Source organism: Vidua chalybeata, chromosome 3 (genome assembly GCF_026979565.1).
Source record: "Vidua chalybeata isolate OUT-0048 chromosome 3, bVidCha1 merged haplotype, whole genome shotgun sequence".
NCBI lineage: Eukaryota > Metazoa > Chordata > Aves > Passeriformes > Viduidae > Vidua > Vidua chalybeata.
This window is the reverse complement of record NC_071532.1, coordinates 60,765,725-60,786,456: the sequence shown is the minus strand read 5'-3', so window position 1 is coordinate 60,786,456 and position 20,732 is coordinate 60,765,725. Positions and strand designations below refer to the sequence as shown.

At 41.2% G+C, this 20,732-nt stretch overlaps 1 protein-coding gene across 1 annotated transcript in view; it reads left to right on the top strand.

The window, feature by feature from the left end:
* RSPO3 (R-spondin 3) overlaps positions 1 to 18,624 on the top strand; it is a 58,533-nt gene extending 39,909 nt beyond the window's left edge. The window contains exon 5 of the mRNA XM_053938419.1: positions 17,583 to 18,624. Within this exon, the coding sequence (XP_053794394.1) occupies positions 17,583 to 17,776 (194 nt within the window). The 3' untranslated portion in view covers positions 17,777 to 18,624. The remainder of the gene's footprint in view (positions 1 to 17,582) is intronic.
* The last annotated feature ends 2,108 nt before the right edge of the window (positions 18,625 to 20,732 follow it).

Sequence of the window (20,732 nt, the reverse complement as noted above, 5' to 3'; positions counted from 1 at the left end):
AAAGAATTGCATGTTTTCAGGACTAATTCTGCCAAGAAGAGAATATTCACCATATGACTTTCTGTTGAGTCCCAGCTAAACCCCCCCCAGCAATCAGACAGTTTCAAGTACTTTCAGAGAATATGTTTTCATCAGTTTGAAGATAATAAAAGAACTCACCAAATTAGTATTAGGTATGAACACGGAAGGCACCTTAGAAATCTAGGTATTATGCAAGCCAATAGGTAGATGACATTGGTTACACAGTTGCATTTTTGTAAGCAAATAAATACCTTTCAATTGTTTCTCGTTCTAATATTGAATTTATGCACATTGGTGGTGTTTAGATGTTCAGAGGACAGAAGCAATATTAATTTAACTGTGTCCCATTCTGTGCCAATACATACCAAAGAAAGTTCCTGTTCCTGATAGGCAAAATTTCAAGCATTAGACATGAAGACATGGGAGGGTGAATATAGAATAGAATGCTTCTTTTTCACTGTGGAATGTAGCAGTTATCATCTTGTACAGTCTGAAAGCAGGATACAGTTATGAGAGAAAGAGGGATAATTTTAGTCAAAATTCAAAAGACTACAGCCCCCTGCAGTTGAGGTAATTTGCCAGTTAATGGTTTAAGCTCTAAGGAGAATAAAGACGCTATGCTATGATTCTTTTTAAGTTTACAGCAGGAATAAGAGAGAGAAAATGCCTTTGAGGTGAGGAGCTGAATTCTAGATGCAGACTGGTGAACAGAAGGGAATAAGATTTGTTGCTAAGGAATTTTAATGAGGAAGTGCAGAAATTTTGGGTAAATAAATTAAAATAATAACTTCTGTACTGCACAACATACATGTGAATATAAAACTGCAGGTTCCATTAAATAGCCTAGAGAACTGAGACTCAGCTAATTTCTGTTGTTTCTTTGTACTAGTTCTTCTACCTTTTATATCCACATAATGCTTCCAAACATATTAATCAGACAATGCCTGAAGAAGTCTTCAATTGGCTGTGGTGTGAGGAGGGACTCCAAGCAGGACGAGTGCATTTCAGGGGAACCATAGGTCAGCCACAATAAAACAAAAATTGGATTTGAAAACTACTCATGTTCAATACTAATTTTACATAGTCTTGGCAAAATCAGGTCAGAGCAGTGTTTTGTTCTGTTGATAAATGTGTAGTAATGGCTGTACATCTACTTATTCAAATGAATAGTCTACCCCTATACACTCTATACTCCAAAGGTAAAAGTATCTTCCCAAGGCAATGGAGGTCCACACCACTTCCGTGATTCCTCAGAGTACTATTTTTAAGCAAATATTTTTCTGATTAAAAAAAAAAAAAAACAAAAAACCTACAATTCTAAATATTTCTGATATTGACAACTTTTACTTAATCACATTTAAGTCCTAAGCATGGCTATGTGGGAAAGATATTCCTATCACAGTCCATTCCATAAGTCACATCCTCTCACTCATATATAGCTCAGTGGCATTTAAAACAAGAGGGCTGGAGCACGTGAGCTAGGGAGATGTCCCAGTACACAGTTCGCTCGTGTAACTGTGAGAGATGGGGTGTCCTGTGTGAAGGTCACTAGTGTGGTTATGGTTAATGACCTTACTCCATGGCAGGTCACAGGGCTTCTGAAACCTCAAAATGAACACGAAGCTAATTACTGCATCCCTGTGTTTACATATTGCATATGCCAATGGGTCCTAACTCTGGCCTTTGTGAGCCTGAGTTACTATAATTGAGGAATCTGTCTTGTGAAGAGTTTGGTTGTTTATTTTCCATTTGTTGCTGCCAAGAGGGCTTCTCATTTCCTTTCCTTGCAAGGGTTTTGACTCTTTAACTTTAGCACATTTCCAGCCTCTAATAGTAGGGCTGCTGAGACCGGGAATCCACCAGCTGCAACACGAAGGGAAATGGCATCCTGGGGATACCCCAAGCGATGCAGAGCACGGCCAGCACCCAACTGCCACTGCCACTGGCTGGCAGACATGGGCACAACCTAGAGAAGTGATCTGGGTGAATAGGCTTTAGAGGGAAAAATAAGGCCAAAATGAGTAAAAATTATTTGTGAATCCAAAATAGCTAATAGTAGAGGATATACTGACTAGAAATCGAGGGCTTAAAAGGCTGGAAAAAAACTATTTTTAACCTTATAGCATTTTCAAGATTTGATCATAGGCAGTTTTGAAAGTTTTACTAAGTTACTACCTGCAAACTGAAACATTAAAATCTGAACTGATTATTAGTAATGTTCAATTTCACGACGAGTTATTTTGTTTGTGCTACTGTGAACATTAAATTCTCATCAAACCTCCCAGTTCTGACAAACACACATGAACCACACAGGCAGGCAGTACATCCATGCTGTGTGCCTCTGTATATGGTGCTCCACATGAATGCACACCCTCTATACACATACACCATGCCAAGGTTGTGATCTCTGAATAATATGCATCTTGATGAACAGTCGGGTGAAAATAGTTGTGCCCTCAGATATCAAAATTAGTTAAAGCCCTGCAGGGTGCTGGGCTGACACTGTCTCTGTGCTCCTTGGAAGACGTTCTCCTTTCCTGCTGCTAGCTCCTCTCTTGCCACCTTCTGCCTACTCCCTGTCCTGAGGAGCAGTGGGGAGGTGACTCAGATGCCCTGAGCTCCTCTGGAGCATGCTATAAAAAATGTGCTGGGTATGCTGTTGGTAAAAAGCATCAACCTCCTCATATTAACAGGAATAGGTTCAAAGCTGAGACAGAAGTATGTGGTCAATTGTTCTTGTAAGGGAAGTGAATCAGAAAAAAGCTGATTGCATTCTTTTATTAAAATGTGAACAATGTGAGAGCTGTCCTCCTCAGATCACTAAACCAAATAAGGGATAGAAATCAGCTCTTTTTCTCTTCTGATCTTCCCTTTTGGTGCCTCCTTGTGCTCCAGAATTGTTTAGCTGACTATATTTTAGATGCCTGAGCTTTGTAGGAAAAGCCAAAGGGAATACAAGGCCCTTAAGAACCCTTCCTCCTCCCCCTTGCAAAGTATCCATCAGGTATTCATTCAGCACTAAATTTCTAGCACCTGCCTAAACTCTTCCATCTTGAATAAAAATGTTTGTGATTGAAAGCTCCAGCTTCAGAAAGTGAAATCTGCATCTGTGTCTATTCTGCGAAAGAAAAGAAAGTAGAGGTCTTCTTGCCCACAAAGTCCAGGTCCACCTTTTGGCTTACCACCAAACCAGCTGGGGCTATTCCCTCCATAGCAGATATGACTGGGGAAGAGGGCAGGTCAAAGAGAGTCCTTAAACAAGCTCCCAGTTATGTTATGCAGACATGCAGGAGTCAGCTTAGTCTCTGTTCTTCATCCCTGGCACAGCTGGGAACAATTGTGGCACAACTTACTCACGGCACCTTCACCTTCAGCGAATTCCCATCATTTCAGGGAGAAGCACACAGGAAACTGTGACCACTCTGCCCTCTCAGTGCCGCAGGGCACAGACAATGTGCAAAAGAGCAGCGTGTCATTCTCTCCTATGCCTTATCCCTTCCTTCCTCTGCCAGAACATCCTTGCATACCCATCTTTCTCCCCACGCTTGTCTTCTATCGCAACTCACAGTTAATGCTTCTAAAGTCCTTCCCCTAACTCCTAGTATGTAAGGAGCACTTTCTGAGGAAGGGACACATTTGTCACTGCTGGAAGAGGAAATGAGGCTCTTCCAGGATGTGTGCCACAGTGGGATACCATCACCACTTCTTTCTGTTGATGCTTTAGCAGACCCCACATCAAACCGTTTCCTCACTTTTGGACATTATTGCTACAAAGTAAATGTGAAGGGATGTGGCTGCTGGGAGCAGGGTCAGCCTCGCTCTCACCACCTGGAGACCTAAACCCTGCACTATTTTGACCTGAGTGTCCTGGAAAGAGGAACAAATGCAAGAGAGAAGTCTGATAGGGCATCTATCAAATTTAGTCCAAGAATGCAAAACATTTGGGGTATGTGAGCTACAGAGTAAATCAGGCTGTGGATGTTTCAATTCTAATGGCGACACATCCAGCACTGTTTAATCAGCTAAATCCTGGGCTATGGAACACTTCCATGTATAGCAATGCTGTTATAACACTGCAGTCATGGGCAGCATGGCACTCATTCATTATTGTGTTACAGCTGCCCTCATTTTAAAGGGCCTGATCCAAGACCCACTGAAATCCCATTGACTTCAGAGTATTGTGGATCTAACCATAAAGCAGGGATTTTCAGCATTCCTTTGTAACAAAGTGAAAACAAAGGAGCACTTTTTTGGCCGCTGCTTCTCCTCATCTCTCGGGATATTTGCCTTTTCTTCCCCACCCAGGCAGCTCTGTTTGTTTTTCCCCACCCAGATCTCTGCATCTCCAGTCTCATTGTCTCTTCTCAGCTCACTCTCCCTGCCAGCTCTGACACCTGATGTAGCCTTTGGTCTGCTTCGGCTGCCACCTCCCAGCTCTCTTTCACCTTCATCACTTTGAAAAGGGTAGGAAGTTAAGTTATGAAGTTAAGCACTTACTGCCATAACCTTGTGTTATAAAGGTCCAAGGAAGCTTCAGAACATTCCCAATGAGATGATAACATCCAATGTTATTCTCAGAGATCCTAAAGATTGGGAGAGAGGTTGTGGGAATCTCTGTGAAAGATTTTTAAGAAGGTTAGACAAACAATCATCAGAGCCAGCCTAAGTATAGTAGCTCAGATTCACAGACTAGTAAGGGACTAGATAATTCTTTGATAAGCATTTATAAAATGGTGGCAAAATTTCCACAAATCTTTTTCTTGCCTGTTGCTTTCTGCAAAACTCCCACAGAAAGACAGCATACTGCCTATTTACAGAGCACAAATCCAAGTATCTCTGTCCACTAACATAAGGCCTCCTGCTGTCATTTTCCAAGCTCAGACTTTTATTTGGGCCTGAGTCAAAGAACTGAAATCAACTTTTCATTCTTTTTGTCCAGTTTAGTCATTTGCATTGCAGAGATATCAGTTTATGTTTCTCTTTGTATTCACGAGCTTTGAATGATTGTTACAGGAAGATTACAGGGCTGGATTTTCTTGCTAATTTACCAGAGATATAAGGTAGGAACTCTCTGCCAATGAAAATGTGTCTATTTTAAGAGCAGATGCAGATATGGTCCATGAGGGGCATATTGCTGTATGATTACGCCTGAAAAAAAATGAGAGATGCAAACAAATATTATTTTTTCAGTAATTTTTGTTGAAGCAATTTTGCAGTGACAAAAAATTAATGGAAGAAAAAATCCAACATTCTTCATTTTAAAATGTGGTGGCCATGCAAGATTCAGAAAAAGCATTTTCTAAGTTTTCTATTTTTAGTTCCTTGAAATTCAAAATGGTAGCAAAAAAATTAACTGGTGTTCCATGAGAGAAACATATACAGCTAACATTAAGGTCAGAATTTGACAATTAACTGTGGGGGTTTTCTATTGTTGTTTTGTTTTACAAGCAAAATGACCCAGCAATGAAATTTCTCAATTCTAATCTAATCCTACCCAATATCTACAGCAAACAGTAGCCTCAGTGTAAAGATTTACAGCTACAGTTATGTCTCTGCTTTGTTCTTGAGCGTGTATTTACTTCTGCCCATTTGCTTTCTGAAATTCTCTCTCATTTGTCATCTGAAGAACTCAATTTAAAAGGAAAACAGGCTTCAGACATGAAACACAGCTACATTCCTGAAACATGAGATGAACAACCTTTAATTCATGCAACCTTTCATTTACAGTAATGTTTAATGGATGGGCTGGTTTCATTATGGACAATGCCTCTCCCTGTCATTAGCCTGCAGAAAGGGCTAAAACTCTTAAGCATTTAAAAAAGGAGGTCCATTTCAGGCTCTGTATTCCCTCCTCCCCTCCCTCCCCCACTCCCCATCACCCCTTGTGACTGCCCTTTTTCTAAGTGAATAATCTAAATGCTCCACTCTGCAAATTGCACTTATTGCTGGCTTCAAGCTTTGAAGAACCCTTCTGAGCACTTTTTATACAAACCCTAACAAGGTCAAAGTTGGAAAAATCTCAGCTGGTGGACTTGGATCCCATGAGCTAGTGACCATTTATAATTAATATTAATGAATGGCAGATGACAGATGTTTATTGCCTAAGCAGAAATGTGCATTGCTAAACCAGAAGTATTTAGTTTAAATCCAGAGGAACTGACTATATTTCTTGTATGGACATGGGGTGGTGGTGGGGAATTCCAGTGGGTGATCCAGCCCTTGCTACCTTTCAGCTTGAGCATGGAAACAATAATTCTTTAAAAAGGAATCCTGAGCACTCTATTTGAAGTACAAAATTTGGTCCTTCAAAACATTAACTGAAGTAAGGAGAACTCTATGCACACTTTGGCAACTCTGACTTGCAGCAGTAGTGGGTTTTATCCATAGAGTCTAAAGCACCAAAATTAAGGAACTCTTACCTCTGTTTTACACTTTTGGAACCCAAGAAAGTCATTTAAAGATGGTATTATAAAGAAAAAAAGTCTTTGTCACTGAGACAAAGGATTGCATTCCCAGACACAGTATATTTTTTGTTGCTGGATTTTTTTTCCATAGTGGTCTTAAGTTAAACTGAAGCTATGATGCATAAATCTCTCAAGTTTAACTGTGACACAATGGAAGATGCAACATAGAGATGCAAGAGCCTTGTCTCTGTGAATACCTGTGAACACTTAAGGCTGATGGAGTCTCTGGTTTTTATCTGAAAGAAACTCTTTTACAGCACATAAATTAACTTCCTTGACATAGAGACATCTTGGTTAACATTTTCAAAAGTACAACAACAATTTTAAATAACTTCTTAGAGTTTCTGGTTGAGGTCGGAGTAAGAGTCTATTTGTTCTGAATCCCTTAGACAAAACATCCTGCTCCTTATAGTATCTTGCTACGGTATGTGTGCACCAATTATTTGCTGTTTTCTTACTCCTGAGACTTTTACACTGTCTGTAAACTGTTTCTGAGTATGCCATTCCAGACCCTTGCTAAATATTACTTGGTTTAGTGGCTACAGGATTGGTATCAGGTCTTATAAAAGAGTGCCAAAGGAGTTGCTAACAAAAGCAGGTGGTGCTTAAATCTATAGAAATAGTGAGCAATTTCTGCTTTTGACTGAAGCAGAATTTCTTGGAGCAGGCAAGAAAATTATTTGTTACTCAGTTTGAAAGAAAAGCATGAACATATTTGGTGACTACAGTACAGTGGTCTTCTTCTCTTGGAGGCAGGAGGCAGCTGGAGAGAGAGGCTGCTGATCCCCACAGTCCCACTTTTTCCCAGAGAGGCTAGAGAGGATCCTGACTTTGTGCAATACATCGTTGCACTGAAAATATCACTTGCTGAACTTCTGCATCAGGTTCCTTAGAACCTTTCTTGCATTCCAACACTTCAGCTTCTATAACCAGCCCTGCTGTACAGACTGCACACACACCACAGGAACACTTAGGGGTGTTACCATTTTACCAGCACTGCTGTAACACTCTTAAGAAACCTGCCAAGTTGAAAAATAAAACATGCAAGTTGTGTTGAATAGCCATTGTGCACTGCTGGCAGGATCTGTGTGAGACAGGACATGGGGCAGATCTCCTGGTGGAGGTGGATCAGGTGTTCCAGACCGTCCTTAGCACTTGGGGTGCTCTGTCATGAGAGGCTGCATTCTCATCTCAGTGGGGGCTGCATCTCCTCCAGCCTTTGGGCTACAGGGGCTTGCCTGCATCCATCTCATGAGCAGTCAGTTTGTGAAGTATCCTAATTGAAGTGGGCTCCAGTGATGCACTGTCGCATGGCAAAACCATTCTTCACATTCCACTTCCAGCTACTCATAAAGCTGGCTGCTCACTTCAGTGTGCAAAGCTGTGTTACTACAAAAAGCTATAAATGCAAAGTTCATCCTCAGAGGAATTTAAAAAGAATAAACTTATCGCATTCTTGGGGAAGAAAAAAAAATAAAAGAAGGAAAGACAGCCTGGATAAAATTCACATGGACAACTCCTATCTGTGATTCATGTTAAATTGAAGAATCGCGGGCAATGTTAAAATATTTGCATTCAAGTTCCTTTCATGTATATGCACCATGAACCCCACTTAGAAATACTTTTTAAATATTTTATAGGCATTGATTTTCCAAATAAATGGAAAATACCAGATCACCAAAGTCATCACATTTCCCAGAAACTTGCTGATTTCTTTGAAGTCCCAGTCAAAAGTAGGCAGGCTTTTGAAACAACCTTGCCCTTGTGTTAGGTTTCTGCCTAGTATCCTTTCAGCTTGTCCATTGGGTTGGCCTCTGGCAGCCCACTCAGCAGGCTGACAAAGACTCAACAGCCTTAAAACCTGAGATCCCTTTGGCAACTTGGTCCAAGATTCCTAGGCTTCATTGGGCTAAATTCTGAATCCTTCTGGTATATAAATTCCCTGAGCCTTTTTCAGAGGCAGCCCAAGAGTCTTGGTGATCCCAATATCCTTTCCATAAGCTTCTCTCCAGCTGGTAAACTGCCAGGTATTCTCTCAATAGGTAAGAAAAATCCTTCAGAAACGTATGGAGATGGCCAAAGTTAAATGCCATGTCACCCTTTTAGAGAGGGAACTTTTGGAGTCTCTGATCCATATGAAATTTAGAAGCCTGACCTGTCATTTTACTCAATATGAAAATGTATTTGGAAATATTTGCACTACTTAGAGAGGGGAGAATCAATGCTTTGGCCATCTGGAATACTACACACACACTGGAGACACAAAACAGAAAGAGACAGACGATTTTCAACACCTTGATTTGAAAAGTATCCTTGAAAACAAATTCTCCCTTCAATTACACCAAACACCAACCTTGGTGACCTCCGTGTGTTTGAGCAAGTACAACATAGAGGTCAGAATCGTGCCTCTGGTGAATTTTGGTAAAAACAGCCTGCTTCTGTGCTGATGGTTTTGCTGAGAGAACCCATCAGGAGCTGCTGTCCCCTTATGTTACCTGCTGCTGACAGGCTGATCCAGCTGTTCATCTGGCCTGGGTGCACAGGGACTCCTGTCTACCTGTCAGCACAGGTGTCACCCCAGGCAGAAATGCAAACAAACGATGCTCAGAGTGGAAGGGACAAGTGAACCGTGCCGAGAGGGGCCAGAAGGGCATCCTGTTGACTCCTCATCTTCCTTTACCTTCCTGGCATATCAGAAAACTTACAAAAATGTAAGGAGGGGATTCCAGGGGGAGGATATAGGTGCACCTATACCAGCAAATGAAGTGGTGGAAGATGCCCAGGCTCCCTGGTCTTGGTATATAGTACCAGGGCAGGAACTGCTGGCCTGAATCAAATGTTGGAGTCAGCACTTGCAAAATGCCTCCAGGATCTGTACCCAATCACCAGTATAGCCCAGCTCTGAGTCATGGTCGATAATGGAAAAAGGCATTCCTCAGGATGCACCCAGACATTGGGGTCATATAAGTATCATCTGAATTACCAGGTTCCATTGAGGGAATCAGTTTAAGTAAAACCAAGGAAAACATCTTTTCTCACTCATCCCTCCCTTCAGAGCACATTGAGCACAAATTTGACTACTAACGAAACAAGATTCTTTGGGGGTTTTCTCCATTTTACTATTGTACTAGAAAGAGTTCAAATGTTTGCTGAGGCACTAGCATCTGTCTCTTATCATGTATAACTTTTCTTGATTATTTCTAGAGTGGCAGACTAAACATGCAGCTCTGACATAATGCAGCATCAAATTTTTATTTCTGGTTTGTTCAAAAGACTGCACCAGCAGAAATAAGTCTCTTAAAAGGACTGTATTTATGACCTCGATCCAAGCTAACAGGAAGGTTTGGATTATTGGTGACTAAAAGGAAAACAGGCTATTAAAGATTTTTCCCAATATCCTGATGCTCTAACAACAGGGTAAGGGCTTTTGGTACCAATCACTATTATTCCCAATCTTTGTACTGGTTCCTGATTCTCCTAGTCTTAAAAGAGGCCCATCAAGTGGATTTGGACTTATGGACCTTTTTCCCTCTCTTAGGAGAGCTGTAAAAACCCAATCCCATTCAGAAGTCACCATTAAAAATCTCAAAAGAAGAAAATGCCAGTTTCCTAAATACCAGCATGGTCTAGGTCATTTCCTGTCCTAAGGAATGGGGAGTGATTTTCTGGTCTGTTAAATTGCCATTACTTTCCTGTCTTTGGAAGCAGTGTTCAGACTTTCTAAGCTGCGGGTTCTTATAAGATAAAAACTGTTGTGTAATTACAAAATTGGTGTTGTTAGCACGTTAATCCTGATTAAAACAAGGCTGCTAGCAAATTCCCTTAGTCCCAACAGACAAGCATGAAGGGAATAAATCCCCACAAGCGCTTGTTTGAAAAGGCAGCAGTAAATGTCTCCACAAACAGCAAACAGAACTCATTATAGGAATTCTCCTTCTCTGGCTGCTTCTTTGACTGGAGGATATTCTATTTTCAGCCATTGGCAATATCTTTTCTATGGCACAGGAAAGGTACATCCAACCAGTTTCTATTGCAAGAGGTCATCACAAGCCAGGGACTTTCCATAGACCTTGCTTATGAGCTCATGAATGTAGAACTGTCATCTCCCAACCACCCACAAAGAAATTATATCTCCTGACTTCCCATACACCTAACAGGATACAACTTTCTCCTTATCTCCTACAGCAGTGAAAAACCTGACATCTCCTGTCTTGGCACAACTAATCTGGTCAGCCTCCTCCCACTCCTCTCTGCCTGCTTTATGCCAACAGCTATGGAGCAGGCCTGAGCTATTTCTGTATTTGGAAACAACATTCTCATTCCCACTAATGTGCCTGTTTCAGTGTTGTTCTTGCAAGGACAAGCTAGCACACATAATGTAAATAAGAACATTTTTCAAGTGAATGCAATCCAGTAGTCCAGATCCTATCTTCAGAGGCAAATGAACCTTAAGGATCCTCATACAATGACATATAAAGTCTACATCTAGAGAAGTATTTCCATGCTTAAGGGGAGACAGGACACATAAGAACAAGTTTGTTACCAAGTTCCATAATATATTTGCTCAAACATAAATATCAATAGCTTTTGAGGTATAGCATCATCATAGAATCACAGGATGGTTTGGATTAGAATGGGCCTTAAAAATAATCCAATTCCAATCCCCTGCCATGGGCAGGGACACTTTCCCTAGACCAAGTTTTTTGAAGCTTTACCCAAACTGGTCTTGAACATTTCCAGGAATGGGGCAGCTAAAGCTTCTCTGGGCAACGTGTTCTAGAATTTCTTCCTAAGATCTAATCTAAACCTACTGTTCTTCATTTTAAAGACATTTTTCCTTGTCCTGTCACTACTTGCCTTTGTCAAAAGCCCCTTTCCTTTTTTCTGTAGGCTCCCTTTAGGTACTATAAGGCCACAATTAGGTCATACCAAAGCCATCTCTTTTCCAGGCTGAACAATCCAAATTCTCTCAGTCTTTCCTCATTGGAGAGGGGCTTCATCCCTCTAATCATCCTGGTGTCCCTCCCCTGGACTTTCTCTAAAAACTCGGTGTCCTTCTTGTGCCTGGGACCCCAGAGCTGGATGCAGTGTTCCAGGCGGGGTCTTACAAGAGAAGAGGGGCAGTAACCCCTCCCTTGCCTTGCTGGCCATGTTGCTTTGGATGCAATCCAGGACATCATTGACTTTCTGAGCTGCAGGAGCACATTGCTGGGTTATGTCCAGCCTCAACCATCAGCATTCCCAAGTCCTTTTCAACAAGGCTGCTCTCCATCTGTTCACCCCCCAGCCTATACTGACACTGCAAGTTGTCCCAACACAGGTGCAGCACCTTGGTCTTGTTAAACCTCAAGAGATTCCCAAGGGCCCACTTTTTGAGCTTGTCCAGGTATCTTGGATTATCTAAGATCACTACATAGAACTATGGATATGACACGTGCCTTAAGATCAGTATCCATCTGGACTGGTATGGAAACCAGGTAGGCTATCGTCGTGCATCTCAACAGCAGGAGAACACAAGTTTGGCCAAGTTTCTTACTCCTTGAATGTCTTTAGACCTTAGCTCTGTTAAAATTTTTACCTATATTCTCTTCAGCATTTGGAACAACTCCAGCGGTAAGGCAGGCCAAGAAATGCACTAAGTCATGTAGCATCTAGATTGTTCTGAAGTTGTTGACCCTCACACTGGTTACCCGGAAATCTAGTGATTATAAAATAGGGCCACAATAGCCAAGGAAAAAAAAAAAAAGACTGCTCTGAAAAAAGTTACGCAGTTATGCTGTTTAAACTTCAAAAAGACATACCAGATGAATCAGCCACTTGTGGCTTGGGAATGAAAGGAGAAAGTCCATTGCATCACTGGGCAGCCGGGGGTTTGGAGGGATGTTATCTTGGCAAGTAGTGTGAGTACATGCTACAGGCTATGTTCCAGAAAAAAAATGTGTCACTTTTCTTGAAAATGAGAATGACCTGCTCATTTGCATAATATGGCATGACTGTATTGTAGACAGAGCTAGAGTAAGGGAGTTCAGAGCCTGGGGCATGCTTCTCTTCCTGGTTTCTTTGCTCAGCATGGTTTCTTTGCGTCATGCTGATGTTGTCCAGGCCACATGATGAGGAAAGCATGACAGACTTTTAGTCTAAGAGGACTAAAAATGCCTCTGAGAAGGGTGTGGACAGGTGGGAAGGTGAGCAACATGGTGTAGTGGCACTTAACCTTTAGGTTTTGTCCCTGTGCCTCATGAGGTACAGAGGGATTGGGGCACTGGTACTGCAGCACCAGTGCTGACAGTGCTCCAGTAGCCAGGAAAGCGCCGAGAGGTCAGACAAGGCTGTGAGGGGTGTGAAAGAACACATTACAGCAGCAGCTTGTGGTCTTTTATTGCAGCTCTTCAGCTTATTACAGTATAGTGGGGAGGATTTGTGGTCCGTGGTGACAGTCACAGTAGAAGCAGTGGGACCCTTCCAAAGAGGGGTCTGTTACATCAGTGTCTGCAATCCCTACAGGAACAGTTCCATGACCCTCTTGCTCCTTTTGCTCTCCCATGGTAAATGTCTTCATGGGAGTGATGAAAGAAATACAATCATCACGAATGTCTGATGCCAGATTCTCATCCCTCTGGGATTTCCCTGTAATACTTCCCCCCCCCCCCTAAAAGTGAAGCAGTTTGCACAATCAGATTTTATGTCTTCCTATGTTTTTTTGGGAATTCAGCACCCAAGTCTCCTGTAATAATTACAGCTGAATACAATAGGTGGGACTAAGTGACAATGCTTAAAGCATAAGAAATCTGTCACCTGTGGTAGTTAATCCATGTCAGCCATGATTTTCTAAGTAACTGTCTGTCATACAGTGCTTTTGAGTACCAAGGCCTCCCAAGTAATGGCCAATGCGTCCTCCCACTAATCCATAAAATACAGCTGCACATCTAGTGGAAATACCACATCTGATGAGATAATGCAAAGGCTTCTCTGAAATACCCTGGCTTGTTTAAATAGATGCATTCAGACATGGGTTGCATAAATACAGACACAGGAATTTCTTTGACCCAGGGCTATAAAATATATTAACAAGAACTCAGCACCTTGAATCTGATTAGACATGTAATTATATTGTTATCCAAACTAATTTTATGTCTGCATTTAATTTGAACTGCTGCACTTCTCAAAATTATATCAAGTCACTAGATTTTCATCAATATAGGAATTTGCTATTATTAGAAGCAGCAAGGTATCTCCTGTGTACCAGAAAACTCACAGTGCCTGCAGATCAATTCTTCCAGTACAGTTGTCTGTACAAAGATTTAGTTTCAACAAAGAAGCTATTTTAACACCAATTAATTACTTTATTGTAATATATATTGCAAGTATTATACATTCATAATACAATAGTTGAAATAATATTTGAAACAATAATAGTTGAATAATATAATATCAGAGATGTTTTAGATTCTCATGAATACTTCTCTGATATTATATTTATTCTCTTCATAAGCAAAACACTCTACTGGAAAATGTTTCATCTCCTGTCTGAAAATACTCATCCTTTTTTTTTTTTTTTTTTTTTTTTATTTTTATTTTTATTTTTTAATTTCGAACGGTTGTATTTAATCTGTAAGAAGAAATAAACGTTAATAACGCTAGTGCATCATAGTAAGAATTCCGTGCCTCATCGGGAAAGTTGACCCGCAGGCAAAATAAAGCAAAGACAGACGGTACAGCGGCAGGAAGGGCACGGGCGGGAGCTTTAGGACACGACCGGCAGGGACAGGGAAGGGAACCTGCGGCTGCGGGAGCCGCCCCCGCCCCGCGCCCGGCCTGGCGCGGAACCGCGGCGCCCCCGCGCGGGCGGGACGGGCACTGCAGCACAGCCCGGCGAGCAGGCAGCGACACACACCGAGAGACACACGCGTGCATAAAATGTTACAGGCTTCAGCCCGGGAGAACTTTCTAACAAGAACATTATTCGTAAATGAAATTGAAATTCCAGGAGAATATATTCCTCCAGGTCATGTTATTGCATCGTTTACTTCTTCGCTGAGTTCCAGCGTTAATAATGGCCTTGCCTTGTTATCTTCTTCAAAGGCAAAGTAGGTCATATAAATATAGAATGGTTTGGGTTGGAAGGGGCCTTAAACATCATCTAGTTCCAGCACCTCTGCCGTGGGCAGGAACACCTTCCACAAGACCAGCTTGCTCCAAGCCCCATCCAAACTGGCCACGAACACTTCCAGTGACAGGGCATCCACAGCTTCTCCGGACGACTTGTTTCAGTATCTCACCACCCTCACAATAAAGAATTTCCTCCTAACATCTAACCTAAATCTCTTCTCTTTTAGTTTAAATTTCTCCCCCCTTGTCCTATCACTATCTGTTCATATAAAGAATCATTCTTCATCTTTTTTTTTATCAGCTCTCCTGAGCTGAAAGGCCAACTCTTATTCAGAGATGAACTTGTAAACATAATGGCCCATGTAATTTTTGCACTTTTCATTTCACAGATAGACAAATGCCCAAATTTTCAATGAATTTCCATGATACATGGTACCCAGTTCAATGTGCTTCTATGAAGTGAGTTTCAGCAAGTAGAAGAAAGAAGAAAAAATATTCAGGAACAAATCTTTGGGAAGAAGAGAGAAGGGATATGAAGAGGGAGGGTGATGTACACAGAAACGGGGCTCCAGCTATATCCCAATGCTAGTAGAGAACTGCTGGTAGAATCTTCTCTTGGGTCTAAACTGAAACACAAACTGACTAGGAGTAGCATTACACTGTCACATAAAAATTCTAATTTTAAAAAATAGTAGTGAAAGGAACTAAAGAGCCAGCAAAGATGACCCTTCTATGCTATATTGCTTTACCATAACATTGTAGATCTAGAGGTCAGATCTTTTCACACATGGCAGCAGAATGGAGGTGGTAACATTAAATCATGTACAAAACTGCACAGAGGACTCCAAACTAGCTATCCTCAGAGTAGAAGATAATTATGACTCAGTTTTAAGTATTTTCCAGAGATCAGTTTTCCTTGTCATTTGTAAAGATACCAGTTTGATTAAAACAGAAACAGTAAAGCTGTGCCTGGATAAGTCTCTAGCTAGACAAAGATATCTTATTCTTAGTGTATCCACACAGATATAAATACATATATCCTGGTCCATGACTGAATGGGAAACCATTACATGTCATTCCAACATATTTAAAGAACTGTGGCTGGGAAGTCACAGCTGAATGATTTTGGCTAATCACCAAGTGAGTAATGTCAAACACTGAATGTCTGGACAGTTTCCATTCAAATAACATTTCATCTTGGGCCAATAGTATTTACAAACCACTGGAATGAAATCCCATACTGTCATTTATCCATTAGTAAGAGACAGCATTACAGCTGGGTAAGATGCAGCCTTACTTCTGCATAGAGATCTCCCAGTTCTCCCAGTGGTAGTAGCTCTTTCTGAGTCTCCCATACCAGTTCTGCAGGTCTCCCCTGCTCATCTCTGTGCATCCTAGATGGCATTTACAAATTCAGAGAGGTATTCAGCAGGTATGTGGGTGTATATTCAGGTAATCTCTGACTGGTTCCCTGAAATTTAAGGTATCATTTTATATTTAAAGTTTTATTGTTTCAGAAACAATGAATGATAAAGGCAGATATTGGTCACTACTTAACGTGTGTATCTAAACCTTCCCTTGCTCTCCAATCCCAGGCAGTGGTGGTAAAGAATGGAGAATGGAAATATTCCCATACAGCTACACAACAAGAAGAAGATAGAGAAGATAGAGCATATTTTCACATCTTGATCTTGCTCCTTGCTTTCTGCATTCTCTTCACCTCCTCTACATCTCTCTCCCTTTGTCTGACCTGCACCCTGAACCTCCTTGGATGGTTATTTGTTCTCAGAACAAAGCCACTTCCTTGCAGCTACTCCCTCATTGTGACATACTCCCACAGAGCTCAGTGAGGCATCAAAAACCACTGTCTTTGGTTTTGAGGCAGGAATGGGCAAAATTGATAAAAATTTAGCACCCTCAATGGCAAGAGCTACTGCCAGGTTTATGTAACTCCCCCTACACTGGTGTAGGAAAGCCTGGATTATCTCTGTTAAAATTTCAAAACAAAAAGTACTCTCTCTGTAACAAAGAAGGATACATTACTTTCACTGGTATCATTATTGAGATATCATAAAAAATAATTGAGGCAGATGTTTTTCAATACTTGTCCAGAAATTTCTCCATGTAAGAAGGCATAGGGGTCAGTATGACACTCTATCAGGAAAGTCTCCAGAGAGGTTGCCTTTGAAGATATCATTGGGATTCATCCAACTACAGGGGAATTTCAGCTGCATAGCTCAGTAGTTCCACACACACACAAAATCTAATCTGTTTTAGGCTCGTGTGTACTTACACATTCAAGCCAATATCATTCCTGCAGTGGTTTGTAAAGCTAAGAAACAGAATCATAGAATCACAGAAATGTTTTGGTTGGAAGGGATCTTTGAAGATCACCTCTGCCATGGGTAGCGACATCTTTCACTAGATCAGGTTGCTCAGAGCCCAGTCCAGCCTGACCTTGAGCAATTCCAGTGATGTGGTATCCACAGCTTCTGTGGACAGCCTGTTCCAGTGCCACACCACACTCAGCATAAAATATTTCTTCCTCACCTTCAAGCATAAATGCACTCTATTATATCATCTCCACAGCCAATATACAAAGTTTTAATGTTCTTAAGGGGACAGGATGCTTTATTGGAGAGGTCTGTAGCAGCAACAAATTCCTCAACATCTCACCTTATTTAAAGCAATAAAGTAGTTGAATACCTAATTTTGTGACAATGGTCTAGAGTTTGATTTGAGACACATTTTAGTCTGAAGACCATCACACACCTGTGATGGAGCAGACACTTTGCCATGGGATTCATGTTGCAATACCAAGAATCCCCTGGGACATGGGTGTGGTGATAGTACATTTTGAAATACCAATGTCCAGCCCTTAAAGGGAGGTGCTAAACCAGGGCTGGTTTCACAGGTTATGGCAAAGTGAGGGACTCAGAAATTTCAATAGTCTGAGCAAATTTTCTAATGTGCCATCATTTCTTTCAGGGAAAAAAAATAGGGAGGAGAAAAGAAAAAAATCCAACAAAGATGAAAGCAAGGAGACAAGACAGGAAAGCAAAGGGCGAGCAGCCCGAAGACAAAACCGAGAACAGAGGGAAAACAACAACAAAACGCAGCCGAAGAAAAGGAAAGCCCCAAACAAAGAACAGGACCTGGCACCCGTTGACACTGCACATTAATGGCCCTCCATGATTGTTTAAGTCTTATGATGCTGCTATCTCTACCAGATCGCCCTGACAGGTGTTCCAACCATTCAGGCTGCAAATGGACAATGCTACCAGTTATTATTAAACTTTAAACAACATTCCAAATACTTCCTATATTCTCCAAGCAACCATAGTTTATTAAAGAGATTGACATGAGCCAAGGAAAAAAAATCTAAAGATGGGATCCTTTAAAACTGTTATATTATATGCTTCCATGCATCTGTAAAAGGCAATTAAGAAATTTTGTATATAATAATAATAGGGTATAAAATATAGCAATATAATAATGAATGACTTTCAGATGAACAATGTTCTTTTTCTTTGTAAAATATTTTTCAAGTTATTGTTTAAGTATGAGGCAAGAGATATGTCTAAGTCAAAGATGAAAATCGTATCCCTTCATATATTGTACATAATTAAGAGAAGGAGGAAAACATTTCTGAAGAGCGAGTAGGAGCCCAAGGTTTTACAACCTCTGGTGGAGCAGGATGGGATTGCCCTGTGTTTTCCTGGTCCATGCTTCAGACATGGGTGAGAAACATCAGGCGAAAGCCAGCAGGGCTTCAGCTGCTGAGGAATAAGAAGCAGAAGCATCTGCAGCTTTGAAGACTGGATCCCTGAGGTAGAAGCGAAAAGAGCTGAGCTCAAATAACACTCTTATCTGTGGACAACACAATGTTTCTGGTCTATACAGTGGTACCGTGTGCTGTTTTATGCTTTTTATACCTATGTGTAACTTAAGTCTACATTTCAAATCTTCTGGTGAATGACAAATCGTATTTGTAGGAGACAACGTTGAATTAATAAAAACCAGAAAAATAGATCATGTAAGTATGTGTTTTTCACAGTGATGGTGTCACTTTTTCTGCTGGGGAAGGGAATAATTTCATAGCTTCACAGACAGAAGAGAACACAACTTACACCCACACTGTGCATCTAGCAAAGGAGTACCCACGAAAATAAATTTACAAATGTATACAAATTGCAAACTTCTGCCCAATTTTACTTAAATTCCTATTCCGGCTCTTCTCTCTGACACAGCAGAAGTGAAAATCTCCACTGTTCAGAGGACAAACCAAATCCTGTGGTACCATTCTGGGTATGTTAAGAGGCTAGAGCGGCCCATCAGTGAAACACAGGTTATGCTACACACTGAGTTGCTGCTTAGAAATGGACTTACCCTTTCCAGAAACATGTCGAGGAACCAACATACCTCACTATTTGTGTTCTGTTACCATGTTTTGCCCAATGACAGCTGTCACGGGGGTAGCAGCCCACCCACTGTGGACTAGAACAGGTGGCAGGAGTCAGTTCTCCTCCCTGTTCATTATCTAGGTTTCTCACAAAAAAAAAAAAAAAAAAGACCCTGTCCCAGACTGAAGTCTGTCTCTCAGGCTGAGGATACCTGAGTGACAGGTGCCAGTGACTTTTCAAGTAATATCCTAATCATCCAGACAGCAATGTAGGATGGTCTTGCTTTGTAAGAGCTTTGTTTCTAATGACACATGTAGATGCAGTAGTCTAACCACACAGTGTTTAAGGCTTCCACAGTTTGCCTCCTACATTCATGAGAATTAATTAAAATGTTCTGTAACCAGTCCCTGATTATATGCATTTATTATATTTTTGAAGTTGAGAAGACCAAAAGGCTGAATTTTACAGAGATGAGTATCATACACATGTAACACACCTTATACACAATGGGTGAGAGAGCAAAGCAGGGTGTGCTGAATGCCTATGAGGAGCACCTAGCAGTCGGAGACTGGAGCAGGGGTGACTATTTGTGAGCTCCCAGCTCCATTGCATAACTTGTTTATACCCTCCTCCAGAGTGGTCTGGTCTCAGTATCCCATTACTGATCCAAGCAGCAGCAGCAGTCAAATCTCTCCACCAACATCTTCCCACCTTGTTGGCAGCAGCAGCTGAGGAGGAGCTGGTCTTAGAGTCGTGGAAGGTGCAGAACCTGTGTGCACCACTGAGGCTCTGAGTGATGCTGATGTAGAGAGAGGAAAGAAGAAATTCTCATGCTCAGAAGCATGAGAAATCCTCAGACTCAGAAGCTGGCACCAGAGGAGGTGCAAGTAGCAGTTCTGAGCTGAGAGGTGTTGGTATCACAACAGAAAGGAGAACCCAGTGCTTCAAACCCTCTCCTACAGCTGCAGTCATTCATCTGTCTGCAGTGCTGGTGGGCAAACAGGGATGTTCAGCTGCTCTGAAAGAATTTACTGTTCAATTTACTCCCTCCAAAGACAGGTTTTTGGCCAGATGAAGCATCCCTACTTGGATTCAGCAAACTAGGTCAGCAGCTGGACCACATGAATAGTTTTACTCAGGGAGATTTGTCTGCAACTCTTAAAACTAACCAGTAGGATTGTTTTTTCCTTGCCTTGATTAAATATAGGAGCTAAATGGCAAGAGGGTTTGTTATGGAAAAATTTCTTTTGAACCACAAACAAAATCTATAAAAATGAACAGAAGTGTTCAGAGAGGAATTAAAAAAAAAAAGGGAAAAGCAAAACTAAATGCTATACTCAGAATGTCCCTGATCTCAGTTATTCTGTACTACAACACTTGGAGGAGTCAAAGGAATGCCATTTATCTGGCAAAGATAAACAGAAGACTGGAAAAGCAGTATCAAGTAGTTCAAGAATTAGACTGAGGGAAAAGAAAGAGGGAGAAAGGAAAAGAAAGTAATTTAGGACACAAATGTGAGCTCTGTTATACACTGTCACAAAAACCTTTATTACAGATCCCCTGCTTATGCAAGAGGCAGTGACAAGTCTGTTTTAACCAAGAGCAGAACTTGGAATGCTGTTACCTTTCAGCAAGAAATAAAAATGTAAACAGAATTTGGCTCATGGCAGTGATAATTTATAGCATTAGTACCTGAAAGAACATGCTACCTATTTCCTGGAAATGAACAAGGAAG